We start from the raw sequence: 14,836 nt of genomic DNA on the forward strand, positions 1-14,836 counted from the left end.
TTTTGGTTTCGCCTAGGGCCCCACTTTGTCTAAAACCGGCCCTGTCCGATGTGGTCTCCCAGCTAACTCTTGAATGCCCCTCCAATCCATCCCTAACTCTGTTGCCCACCTGATCCATCTATCTCCAGGTTTCTCCTCTGCCAGTGTTTGTACAATTAATTTTGTTTCCAAATATTAACCACCCTTTCACAAAAACTTATGTTTTTTCCCAGTCATGTATTCCAGTGCCATATTTGGCTGTATAAACATGACATTTAAACATAATATACCTTTAAACATAACCTGAAAATCCATCTGGATTGCTTACAAAACACAATATGCTATGCACTGTTATGCTCCTCAGCTCGCTTCTCCATCCCATAAAGACTGCAGGTTCCTCCTTCCACATTACTCTAGTTTTTGCCTTTTGTGCTTACACCTTAATGTTTGTGAACCCCTTATTGAATGTACCACACCATGGAATTAATGTGCTCTTTAACTAATAATCATCATTATAGTGTAAATCTAATCCAGTAATCTCTGTAATCTGACACATGTCATCTAGCAGGCTAGCAAGGTTCCCAGCTATCCTGCCAGGGATTGCACAAGGTTCCAAAAAACACAAACATTCAGTATTCTTACTGCAGTTTCCCAGCCTAATATACATCTGACAATAGTATCAAATAACACACAGATGTCATTTTAGGGGAATATTACCTACCACCAGGATCAAGGATTGTAAACCAAGCACCCAAGCACACTGACATACTGGTGTGTGCCACCTCTAGCAGGATCTGCTCTTCTTCTTACACCCTTTTTTTTTTTTTTTTTAAAGCAATCGGAAGCCGAACACAGAGCAGATCCTGCCAGAGGGGGCAAACACGGCTATTCTTGTGCCAGTTCCACCCCGATCCTTCATAGGCCTCCAGCAATGACGTGTTATCTCAACAAGTGACGGCTCCAGCAGCAACTACAGTGATGTCAACATGTTGCCACAACAATCAATGATTGGCAGCAGCAATCACAGGTCTATAACTAACACCATTGTTGGCTCCAGTAAACTGGCAGGGCTGCATTGTTATGGCGATTATTAGTCTAATTGTTATTTTAAACCACTGTCACGGGCTGGAAAACACATTTAGAAGAAAGGACCTCTCATCTGTACATAATGTTGAATGACTTGCCTCATACAACAGCCAACAGAAGGAGAGCAGCATTGATTGTGGGCACTCCGACTGGTTGCTGCCGGCATCTCAGCCACTTAACATTAGCACTCATTATAACAACTCTATCTTATAGAGAGGGACGCCAATACTTACCACCACAGAGGAATACAGAACAAGCCAGGAACAGTGAGCGCCATCAGTAGCGTGCGCCAGTCTCTAATAAAATACGCAATCAGTGGTAGCAACATGTAGCCAATAGCGTAGAAGATACACACACCCAGCGTGGAGAATATGATGCGCACCGATTTGCCCAATATCTCTGCCCCTATTTTAAAGAAGACACATAATTTTATTCACACAACAATAAACAATAATAACTATACAATTGGTTATGTCCAAAACAAATTTGGCCACAGAGAGACAAGGTTGATAGTAATATATCAGAATGAAAATTCTGTCAAAATAATGAGCTCCACTCGCACCCACCCAAGCACTTACATAATGTGAGCAACCCTATTGTATAGAAGAACAGCAATGTAATTCATGGCCACTTCATGTAGGCAACCCTTGGCACCTGCAGCTGGACTGTGGGAAGGAATTAGTCAGGCTTTATGCCCTACGTAGTGAAATTCTGTAGGTCTACAAAATCCCTGGATCATACACAGTCTCCACTGTCTTACACCGGGAACGGGGCTGAATTATAACATCAGATGAAATCCAAGCAACACAGCAGCCTGAGACCACCAAGATGGAAAAGAGACATCACAGAGAGCTCCAGCACTGATAAATGCTGCAGATGCCACATGCTGATGGGGTGGTTTATTCCGGCTTGTTTGCCATAATACTGGTGTAGAAGCTGGAATTGTGACTATTTCCTCTTCTATGCTACACAGGCAGGGATGGGAAGTGCTACGCCTGTGCATCTATAGCGCAATTGTACACCACGCAACACTTTCTGTAGAACTGTGCTGGTTGTAGGAGCCTCTTGACGTATCTGAAGCAGTCGGAGGTGCACATGGAGCGCCAGTGCTTGATAAATCTGCTCCTCTGAATGTCTTAAAGGAAACCTGCTATTTGTTTTTATGCATAGTGAACCAAAACATACCTTAAGAACGCTGTAGCTACACTGATGAAGAAACATATCTTGTTTTATCCCCGAATCAACTGAATGCTGTACATAAAAGAGCTGCTTGAACTGTCCAGACAGGGACTAATCAACCTGAGCTGGATGAATCATACCCAGCAGCTGGGTGATGGTGCATCGATTGATTACTTCTGCCTGTAAGGGACAACACAGTGATGACGTATTCTCAGTTTATGCTGGGCAGGACAAGGCTGGAACAATGCATAATTAGGGTGAAGAGAGCGCCAAGGCATTCACAGGAGCCATTCACAGAGCCTCATTATCATATTTTTATAATTGTTTTTTCAGCAAAACCGCTCAGCTCAGGGATTAAACAAGATATATTTCTGCATCAGTGTAGCTACAGCATTCTCAGAGTATGTTTGGTAATGCATAATGCATTATCCATGAAAGTAAATGGTAATGTTTTTATACCTTCGAACAAAGGAATGAAGAGAGCCATGAATAGTGGTTGATCCTTGTTCTCATAATAAGCAGAGAACCTGAAGAAGAAACCTACGTCTATAATGACCATGTCCACATAAACCTACGTCTATAATGACTCTGTTAACATGTGCATTGTGGTTTCTGTGAACAATAAACCCCAGTAGCTTACAATGGAAGCTCATAAAGGGGTCTGTGATTGGAAACGCAGTACTTTTTCCCCATAAAAAAGGAGGAAATCTGCAGCAGAGCCTTAAAGCTGGAGGAACGAGACAATGTTTGAAATGCCTAGCGCCACAATTCTTAAGGATTCTGGCAATTCTTTCTGACTAGTATTAAAATAAGTGCCTTGACCTCAAGATGGCAATCCTTCACAGGAAAAACTGTGCCCCACAGTCTTAAACTATGCCAGAGTTATGATCCAGCATCAGTGACAGTGATAGAAGACGGTCTAGTCCAGTGAAGGCAACCTATGACACGCGTGTCAGCACTGACACACGTAGCCATTTTCAGTGACACACGGCTGCTGGAGAAAAATTGCTGTAGTGCAGTTGTCTGTTGTCTGGGACCGGTCGGGCGGCGATGTGGTCTGCAGCGAGCGGCTGCATCTCAGTCAGAGAGATCGCAGCTGCTGCTCCTGTCCTGCTCTGCGGAGGCCGCCCAATGACGCCAGAGTGGAGCGTGGAGACAGAGCAGCCCCAGCTCGCAAAGACGCAACCTATGCTGTGCCTCCGCGGGAACATCTACACAGGAGCTGAAGCGGCCTGAAGAGGAGTAACGGAGGCTCGTGGTGTCATTGGAGCCTGTGCCAGTTAGGCAAGCTAATTTATTGCGTTGAGCTCTGCCGGGCTGGGCTGTGATGTACACTCTTTGGGGGGCACTTCTCAGGACACAAATGTCCTTAAAACTAGCTGTTGCTGGACTGCCACAGGTTTGCCATCACTGGAAGAATTCCCCCTCCCCCTCACTTATCTTAGTTCATGGCACCCCACAGAAGTTAAATAACAGCAAGACCAACAAAAGAAACCAACTGACAGATTAACAAAGAAGTCACTAAGCAGGTAAGTTAAATAACTATACGTATTTGTTATTTAAACTCTAAATATCACAAAATTGGGTTTTTTTTCTCAAGGTGACACACCACCCGAGTTATGCTCGGTTTTTTGACAAATTTTGACACACCAAGCTCAAAAGGTTGCCCATCACTGGTCTAGTCTCTGTGACACTTTTGATAAACCTCACATTTAAATCAGATCCTGTTATTGAAAACATATAGTAAAGTCTTACCAAGGATGAAAGCTGCAACATAATTGGAGATCTGTCCCATCCCAACGATGAGGAACAACACAGTGAACATTTCCCAGTTGACAGAGAAGACTTGTACTATGCTGAATCCCGTCTGCACGGCCATGGTAGCGAACAAGACCTTCTTCCTGCCGAACCTGTCAACAACAGAATTATGTACAATGGATATTACACTAAGCCACATTTTCTTATTTTGTGAGGGTTTTAACCCAATAATTGATTCGCTCTGGTCTGCCTGGTACAAGCCCAGATGAAGGATACATGGCCAGTGGATCCCTCTTGTTGAATTCCGTTGCAATGACCCTTAATGACCCAAACACCTTTTCTAAATCCTGATCATTACCCCACTCAGCAGTCCTGATAAAAGACACATGTACCCAGCAGAGCCAGAGGGGATGATGCTCATGTTTATAGATTAGTTTTGGGTAAATATAATATCCAGCTATTTTAACACAAAACAAAACTAATCTTTAATATGAAAATCTCTAATTACTCTTTAATATATACAAAGAATATCATACTTGAAAAGCATTGTACCTGTCTGACATCTGTCCCGACACAAAAGATCCAAGCAGCACCCCCAAAAAGAACAGAGACGAGGTCAATGGCACCTTCCAGTCATTGTTACAGATGAGGTCCCACTGGAGGAACAAACCAATAAAAGGGTTCAGTAAATAGGAAAAGCATAAAATATATGAGGTATCACAATATAAACCACACAGCTCAGTAAGTGTGGTCGGAAAGTCAGATCTAAAATTAAAGCTATATTTTTTTCTGTTGTGCAACCTACTTCTTGAAGATGACTGATGTGACATTGCTTATTAGTTATTGGATCAGTTATTAGATCACCCAATCTAGACTAAATATAAAATTTAGGTTGTCTCTTTAACCCCACTCCACCTTTGTAATGGTAAATAGAGTAGCTATTTCATAGTCGATCAATGTGAGGTGTGGCATAGGGATTCTATGGTTATGGATGAAATGCCATAAACCTGGTAACACATTTGTAGCCTGTCTGTCCAATTTCCATATTTGTTGGGACAGCAACCAACAAATATGTCAAACGTATACAGAGATCTCTTATTTACCAAGTGCATAACAAAAGATTGTCTTTTAGTCCAATGCATGACAAACATATATCAGTATTATCTCTCCCCAATTTAATGTAATATCGTCCATGCTATGCCTTACTGTATATGTTTTTCTTAGTCATTTTTACTCTGGCAGCCAGTGGTATACGTATATGCCACTGTTTTGCTATGCAGTGCAATAAATGAGGATATTCTGCTGAAGTATTTATCTCCAGTGTACATTGCAAACAGTGTGAACCGCTCCTAACTTTGGCAGGGTCCATCAGCTTGGAACATGTTCCCATATCTGAAAACATTCCGCTCCAGTGACTCCCAAATTACTATGTATTACGCTGTGTATATTTACTGGCATCACTGAAAAGATTTATCACTGCTTTTACACCAGGTTTCTGGCATTGAAATAATCACAATTTCTAGTACACTGCAAAAAATTATGATTCATTTTTGTGACTACTCCACCTTCACGCCATGTGGGCAGGGGCGTAACTTGAGGGGGGGGGGCAGAGTGTGCGATCACAATCGGGCCCAAGAAGCCTAGAAGGCCCATATGATGTAACTTTCCTATATGAGATGACTAGTACTATAAACAATGCATTGTAATGGAGGGCCTGGCACACATTTTGCACTGAGGCCCAACAGATTGAAGATACACCACTGCATGTGGGCCTTGAGGGGCGCAGCTGCCGGTGTATAGGGCGCCACGGAGTGTTACTGCCCTGTGTCTGAACACTTTAAAAATCTGTAAACATTCAGTGGAGAATGTTCGCAGATTTGTATTTAAAACTACGCCAGACCTGGAGTACTTTTGCTGCTAGAGCGGCATGGGTGGCAATACAAGTCTAAGCATCATGAAGTATCCACTATGGTGGTGGGGCTTTATCATACGCTGGGGATAAATCTCCCCTTAGGAGATGGAGAAAAGTGGGAGCACAGAATGTTTAAAGTGTTTCTGTTCTGCAGAACTTTGTATAGGCAAAAAAAAAAAAATCAACATGGAAACTTTTTGTGCCAAAAATACTTAAAGGGGTTTTCTGGCAATTTTCGTCAGCTCCATTGAAATGTATGAAGCAGAATTGTCGTCCGGGAGCGACGAGGGGTCCGGCTGAGGTAACTGGGAGTCCATTGGATCATTTGTTTTCATGATCTGTGGAGACCCCCATTGATCAGCACTTTGATTTGTGGGAAAACCCCTTTAAGAGGAGTACACTGAGCTCCAATTCTGTAAAGAGGTAGAACCAGACTCCATAAGACATTTATGGCATATCTTGTAGCTTTAAGAAGATCAAGATAGAGTTTCCATGTCATGTTTCTCCTCCTCAGGGACTGCACTATATCACTTCTCAATGAAACCATTATTAATTTTAATATTATAATATATTACAGTATAATTATTGCTATAGTAGTCAATTGATATTCCTTATAGACATCCATTAATTCAGTTGTTCTGTGCATTCAATAAGGGGTTCACATGCATTGCATTACATGTAAGTAACATAGAAGTACAAAAGACACAAAACTGGAGTGAACTAGCATAAGTGGGGGGAGAACCCTGCCTGTGAGGGCTCACAATCCATATGGGAGGGTAGGTACACAACATGAGGGAGGATGGCAGTGCAGTTATTGCATGTTCTAGGCCAGTGGTCAATGCCTCCTCCTGCAGTCTGAGGAAACCCAGAACATGCCGTGCTCAGTTCTGGTGGAGCAAGAAGGTTGCCAATGGGTTTTTTTCTCTGGACCCCATGATTCTTTCTGTTCAGTAGACCCTGGATGAAATCTACACCAAATATAACCATACATCAAATTATTCCACTTCCTTTCTACTGTATTGGTGTCCCCAGGACACTGAAACGATTGAAAGATGTAACAGAGCAGGGAACATTAAGTAACCACTTAAGTTGCCATGTTAGTACTTTAAAATTAATAAGTGGTTTTTGATTGTCTTTGTGCACTAGGTTTGATTGTAAGCAAGATTGTAGATAGCATTGTGCTAACCATGCCCCTTTTAGGTTGGACATACTGTAATGAACGGAATGTCCCTTTTTCGAGACATAACAGGTAGATTAGGTGCCCAAATCCCTTGTAAAATGTATTAGAGTTCAATGGATTTGGGAGAATTCTGCCAGGTTTTGGAGGGTTGCCAAGCTTTCCAAGGAGGCCGGAGATCTCAGTTTTTAAAAATTCTGGTAGAGTTGACAAGTATGCTAATCAGGTATAATGTTTGGGTTATGTATATCTGACAGTCCCTTTAAGTGCTAGGCTTTTGGTAGCTTAGAGGACTATGCATATCTCCGCAGGGTCTGTAGCTGTTGTCCACCAGTACAATGCACCTGTGGTGGCAGGAGAACACACCATGCTTCAGCCCTGGTCACACCTACGCAGTGTAACGTTGTAAATATTACAAATCCATTAGCTGGCAGCACTTTTAGTATCATGTTTCTGCACTTTAGCCTCTGGAAAAGCCGATTAGATTATTCTGAAAACATGAACAAGTAGGTGAGAGTGCACCCAGCTAGTACTCAGCATTGACATCACGGAAGATAAGAGTGCACAAGACTTGAGAACTTGACATTGTCCCCACTAACACGAGTTTACAAATACTGTACAATACACAAAAATGTGTCTGACAGATTCTTGATGTTTCTTTATCTTTTTATTTTAACGTAATCTTATTTGGCAAAGGGCTCCCTAAGGTTAGTGATGGTGGACCCATGGAACGACTGAGAGCCGTTTCTGTGGGCACCCAGGCCATAGGCACAGCACAGAGGTTTTCACAAGTAAGTAGGAGTTGAGGTGCAGGTCTTGGGTCTGACAACTAACCAAAAGAAAGGGGTTGGATTTCGAGTACCGTAATTGGGCCATAAATTTCAGACAAAGAACAATTTAAAATGGATGACCTATCCTATCAAAACTGAAACCAATTCTGCTTTTGTATTTGACGAAGCTACCAAACCTAAGAGGAAATGATCATATGACTTAGTAGGGTAAATGTGCTCTCATCATGAATGAAACACATACTTCTCCTTTCAGAGATCAAGTATTTATCTCTCCTGGAGTACAAGAGAGAAGTATTCCAGAGAAATAGTTGGTCATCTTGAAGGGGTTTTCCCACAAAAGAAAATTTTCAAATTCAATCCCCTAGTGATGTTAACACAATCATTTTAACCCTTTACATTACAATTTTACTCAGTTTTATTGCTGTTTTAGCTCCCATCACTCCCTATGCTGGTCAGTGTAACATCCTAGGGCAGTGATGGCTAACCTATGGCACTGGTGCCAGAGGTGGCACTCAGAGCCCTTTCTATGGGCACTCAGACCATCACCAGAGATGACTCCAGGTATCTTCCTGCAGTCCCAGACAGCCCAGGACTTGCTGTGCACACAGCTATTTTAAAGTGACAGCTCTACCTGGGACTATTTTCTGCTTTATTGGTGTCCTCAGGGTGCTGGTATCAATGAAAGCTGTGACAGAGAAGGGAGTATAAATCACAAATTAAATTTCTGTGTTGGCACTTAGCGATAAATAAGCGGGTCTTTGTTGTAGTTTGGGCACTCGGTCTCTAAAAGGTTTGCCATCACTGTCCTAGGGTGTGTGCAGTGACTCCATAAACAGACACACTGGGGCTCATTTACTTACCCGGTCCTGTCGCGATCCAGCACCACGTTCTCCGACGAGGATTCGGGTCTACCGGCGATTCACTAAGGTCGTGCAACCGATGTCCACCAGGAAGGCAATTCTGCTCAAAACGGTAAAATTCTGAAAACCCGGCGGAAAAACGCGATTCGGACCCTTAGTAAATGTGCCCCATTATGATCCATCTAGTTCTGTGGGGTGACAATGTGGTTAGGTTATCAGGATACAGGTTTTCATTTAGCTTCTGAGCATTCTACTACTATCTGACACATAGAAATGAGAGATGAGACAGATCAGAGATGAGATGATAAGATCCATGAGATGCCTATTACACACAATGACACAGTCAGCTCTTCTTCATGTCTGCTATTTCACAACACACTAGATCTGATGTGCCCGTCTCCCCCTCCCCTGAGAAAGAACTGTAGCCTGTAGTTCCTATGATGCTGCTGCTTGTGGCAGTGTATATGTCAGTGTGAGCTTCGTCCTGGACAGCAGGGGGCGGGGCTAGAGTGCATGGAGCACAGAGAGGGAAACTCAGCTCCACGACCGTCACACAGAAATCCAAGATGGTGTCCCCGACCACAAGTCAGAAGTTACAGGATCTAGTCCCAAGTAAAATTGTGTACACCAGGACTGATATAGACAAGTTGGAATTATATCTGTGAAATGCTGTATTTTTGTTAATAACAGTGAATTAGAGAATATTCTATTTTGTTATCCTGAGTACATTTAAGAAACTTGCCTTTGTGGGAATATCCCTTGCCTGTAATAATAATTGTGTACTGTATGTATTATTGACATCTGCCAAAATGCAGGGAAAGCGTACGAGCCAGCTTACAAGGTCATGTAAGGTTTCACATTTTCATGGGAGGTTTTTACACTTTGTATTTGGAATAAAGCCATAAATTGGGCAACAAAACCTCTGGCTATGGAAGTGGAACAGGAATCAAAGAATCTGACTTACATAAGATGGGTGCGTCACATAACACAGCCGAGGACAGAGAAGAAGAACTCACAGCTACAGTACTCCTGGCACAACCATGTTACACAGTTCCCTGGAAATAGGTTGTAAATTTTGTTATGATAAGAAAATATGATCATCCATATTCCCATGAACCAGCAACGTGTGTACAATGCATCCAGTCCAATTGTAGCTGCTCATCCCTACAGGATGGAAAGGAGGAGACATGTCTGACAGATCCCTTCCATCCCTAACTCGTACAGTGAGGAAGCCCGGGGAGTGTTTACAGAGCAGCCATCTGTGGTCACCTTGTTACTATGGATGACACATCAGCGGGACTCCACTGTAAACACTGTAGCTCATAAAGCAAAGTAGACAATGAAGAGAAGTATATTATAAATCCTACTATTTTACCTTCTTGTAGGATCTGCTACCAAGAATTGTTAAAAGCAGACGATTCCTATAACAGTACATAATCTGCCATAACACACAGCGTCATTTCTGTATAACATACAGACAAGGGAGGGGTACCTAATATCTGAGATAGTATATCGGACAGAATCACTTTAGGGTAAAGAAAAGAAAATAATAGGCAAGGAAACAACAAGCCGTAAGCAACGCTTATTCTAAGCGTATTGACCAAACAGCCCCCACGCCCACCCGCTGGAGTAGCCCCTGGCTTCTGGGGTATATTACACCAAAAACATTGTATAGTGGTGCGTCCTGTTACGTACCACTATTAGAAAAAAAAAACCTTTACAGATAGCGCTGGCAAGATCTGTTCAGTCACAGTATGATCCGTTTATTCAAAACATACACAGGTAAAACAAGACAACGCGTTTCGCACCTTCCTTTGGTGCTTCCTCAGGTCTTAAAACAATTCATGGGATAATATTTTTGTTAAATACACATGATAGTTAGAAATTCCATAGATGGAAGTGATCAGTAAATGATGCTTAACAATGATTTATGACTCTTATACATAGGTACATTACAAAAATGATGAGTGCTAGTAATAGATACATAGTTATGCATATATCCAGGTTACGTTGTTCTTATGAATAATTTATAGGGTTAAAAGTAAAATTCATCTAATTAAACGATTAAATTCTAATAGTCCTATTTACAAATACAAATAAAATGAATAGATAAATGAATAAGTAAATTCATACATGAATCACGTTTACAAAAATACATAGGCAATACTTATATAAAGACAATTCCATCTCGGCCGGAATTAGCTGGTAAAACGCATTTGGAACACATGGTACTTGCGTACGGGAAGCGTTGAGGGCCAAAAGGGATTGGTCTCTAATGAGTTGCATTAGGTACATTCTGAACTATTGGCTGGAAATTAGGTATCAGAAACCTTAATTCATTATTTAATTCATTTATCTAACTATTTATTTTATTTGTATATGTACATAGGAACATTAGAATTAAATTGTTTAATTAGATGAATTTTATTTTTAACCCTATAAATTATTCATAAGTACAACGTAACCCGGATATATGCATAACTATATATATCTATTACTGGCACTCATCATTTTTGTAAAGTACCTATGTATAAGAAAGAGTCGTAAATCCTCATTAAGCATCATTTACTGATCACTTCCATCTATGGAATTACTAACTAACACGTGTATTTAACAAAAATATTATCCCATGAATTGTTTTTCGACCTGAGGAAGCACCAAAGGAAGGTGTGAAATGCCTTGTCTTGTTTTACCTGTGTAGGTAGGGATGCGGTAAGACCTCCGTTGTTTGAATTTCATTTATCTTCCTGACCTAATGGGGCTCATTTACTTACCCGGTCCATTCGCCATCCCGCCGCGCGTTGTCCGGCGTTGATTCGGAGCTTGCCGGGATTCACTAAGGTCGTGCGCCCGCTATCCACTAGGTGTCGCTGCTGCGCCGAGGTCCGCTGGAGTTCACTTACTTCGTCCCGGTGTATGTGAGTGCTATTCTTGCGCCCCATTTTTTTTTTTAAATTCCGTGTTTTTTTTCGAGTCCGTCGGGGTTTCCGACAGCCACGCCCCCCGATTTCTGCCGCGTGAAAGCTGGCGCCGATGCGCCACAATCCATTCCCGTGCGCTAAATTCCCGGGGTAATTCAGCGCAAATCGGAAATATTCTGAAAACCTGACGAAAATGCGCAATTCAGGCCCTTGGTAAATGAGCCCCAATGGGACTTCCAGAGGGCTAGGGCTATTGGCCAGTGTCTCATCAATAGTTTTGCAGTAGGCCCCAATAGCGATATTTGAACAGTGTAACAGGAAAAACTCAGGCAGGTATAAAATCTGCAGAATATGTTGGCACTGCATAAAGATTTATTATTATTAGGATCTATATATCCACTGGTATGGCTATTACGATGCTCCCCTTCTAAAAACTCCTGCAGGCTGGCACAACTATAATAATGCGCAGAAGAGTCTCCCTGAACCCAACCACAACGCCAGCAAAGAAGGGGAGCCGATGGGAACATGGGGGAATTTGGAGGGTACCAAACACAATCTCGTCAAGATTTTATAGCACAATATTGTTGGCTATAGGTGAACTGTGGGCAAAGTTAACAACCTGCTAAAGGCAGAATCAATACTCACTTTAACCAAAAAATAAAACACAAAGCCATGAGGGGGAAGGGTAGGCAGCGAATATCAGGTTGGGTCAGTACCAGAACATGCCACTATAAACTGAGGAAGTGGTCCATAAAGATCCCTAGTTGCATAGTCTGACAGGCCTCTCCATAGACTTCTATACAATCCAAGTCTAGTCCATCTGGCTCTAGCAGACTGGATGCAGTAGAGATTCTTGAGTGTTTGTCACTTTATTAAGGGGTAGGAGGAAAGCTTTAATATTCTCCGATAAGAAAACATAGTGTCTCATATTCACTTGTAATATTGATCCTTGAAAGGCTGTTGAAAAGTTAGCGACCATTTAAGATAACATAAACATAATATAAATAAGATATATTGCCAAGCCTAGTGAACTTTGTAACATGGTTGTAATTTTATCACATTATTATCAATAGTCATACAATATATATATATATATATATATATATATTACACAATAATCAAGAACTGGGTCTAAACTTATATGGAAATTGCAATGGAAGTAAAAACCTTATCGCTACTTCTCAAACTCAAGCATTTAGGTCTAGGCATATGCGTTTGGCGAGAAATTACTTCCAATGTGCTTTTCAAACAATGCGTTTCAAGAACATTGTGTGAACACGACCTGATGGTGCAGTCATCTGTCAGCCATACCTTGCTAACAGGGCCGGATCATAGGAGGGATGCCCGGGGCACGCCCCCCTTGGTCCCCACCTCATGTGGGAGATTCGGGAGGTCGCATGAATTGCTGGGGAGCAGTATATAGCGATTGCTGTTCCCTGCCTGGACTACATTCAATGGGCCCCCACCAGATTTTGTGCCCAACCTTAATACTGCACTGGTTGCTAATATACTTCTATCTTCCTTACTGAAACATAATTCCAGAGTTCTCTATAGTGGGAAAGTTTAGTCCTAGTTTTTCTGAGTATATAAACTTTGAACAAAGGCCTACAAGACATTTTCTTGAAGTTTCCACTAAAATAAATGGACATTTTATGATGGGAACTGTTAGAGATCACAAGACCTAGTCAGCCCTAGGAGCTGCATGTCTATTCCCTGGACAGAAATATGCAATTAAAGGAGTTTTCCATTTTCATGAAAATCCTCTCAGCCACTAGCGATGATGATGCAATGATGTACATTATGCCAATCCCTAGCCTCAGCATTCACATCAAGGCCAGGGATTGGCAGGTCAATAGTACGTGACATCATTATTTCCAGGCAAATTGTACCACAAGAACCAGAGGACACAGATCTGCTTCAAATGTAAAAATATTTTTTTTTTCTGAATAAGGAAAACTCTTTTAAGGGTGTGTAAAAGAGATACTATGACCAGGAGCATTTGTCTCACATCCATTAGATATTTGATTACTGCCAGATAGTGGGATGTCCCATTGCTGAAACTCTACAGATCATAAGAACATAGATCATAAGAAAGCGAACCTGTCATTTTTAGTTGGTGACTGGTTCCTAAAGCCTATGCTATGATGATTTTAAAAATGCCTCTGTCAGCATTCTGAACCTTTTCAGTACTTTATATAAATTTATTTCACATTACATGGCTCCCTGCCAGCAGCGTGTGGTGAGTCCCCAGGAAGGGGCAGCTGCATCCTGTGTGTTCCTGTGTCAGTCTCCTCTCCTCCATACTCATAAAGCTCCTTCACCACTTCCCATCATGTGCATTGAGAAGGCAGGGAGGGAGGGGGATAGTGAGGAGGAAAGAAAGAATGCATGAGAAGACAAGGGCACACACAGGATGCAGCTCCCCCTTTCCCGGGGACTCACCACACGCTGCTAGCAGGGAGCCAGGTAATGTGAAATAAATGTATATAAAGTACTGAAATGGTTCAGAATTATAAACTACTGAAATAATTCATAATGCTGACAAAGGCATATTTAAAATCAGCATTGCTTAGGCTATTGGAATCAGTCACTGGCTAAAACAGACATTCCTGGTGACAAGTTCGCTTTAAAGGGTATCCACCACCCCCAATACACCCTCAAGCAAAATGAGCATTATGTAAAGCACTTCATAGGATTTCGAAACATACATTTCCCAGCGATATGTCATTTTTTTCGAGAAAATTTCCCTTCTATATTCATGCAAATTACCTTGTTGGTGCACCAGGTGCCAGGTGACGTGTGCACAGGTTTGCATCAGCAGAAGTGACCAGCAACCAGATGCATCAGCAGATATGACGTTGGAGCACGTAGAAGCTAATTTTAATGCATATTAAAACAGACTTTACTCCAAAGTGACAAAGAAACTGAGATGGTATGTCTGGAAAGTTTATACTGTCCCCTACGCAATACTGCTTTACCATCAAAATCCAGCATGATAAACGATGAACACTTACTCATAGATCCAGGCACTAAGACTGTGGTAATCTTCTTATATTTGTTATCCATGGCCTCTTTTCTTCTAAATTCTGCTTCTGTGGTTATGCTAATGAGTTAAAGGTGCTCTGAAGGCGTTACCATAGCCCCTCCAGGTTATTACATTGTCTCCCTTAGCA

The 14,836-nt window shown here is 41.8% G+C and overlaps 1 protein-coding gene across 1 annotated transcript in view; it reads right to left on the reverse strand.

Annotated features, from left to right (window-relative positions):
• Positions 1-14,836, reverse strand: part of LOC140126475 (organic cation/carnitine transporter 2-like) — a 39,087-nt gene that overhangs the window by 22,113 nt on the left and 2,138 nt on the right. The window contains exons 2-4 of the mRNA XM_072145980.1: positions 4,555-4,658; positions 4,000-4,154; positions 1,299-1,470 (exon numbers count right to left, since the gene is read on the reverse strand). Coding sequence (XP_072002081.1) covers positions 1,299-1,470; positions 4,000-4,154; positions 4,555-4,658 — 431 coding nt within the window. The remainder of the gene's footprint in view (positions 1-1,298; positions 1,471-3,999; positions 4,155-4,554; positions 4,659-14,836) is intronic.

This window comes from Engystomops pustulosus, chromosome 4 (genome assembly GCF_040894005.1).
Source record: "Engystomops pustulosus chromosome 4, aEngPut4.maternal, whole genome shotgun sequence".
NCBI classification, from domain to species: Eukaryota; Metazoa; Chordata; class Amphibia; order Anura; family Leptodactylidae; genus Engystomops; species Engystomops pustulosus.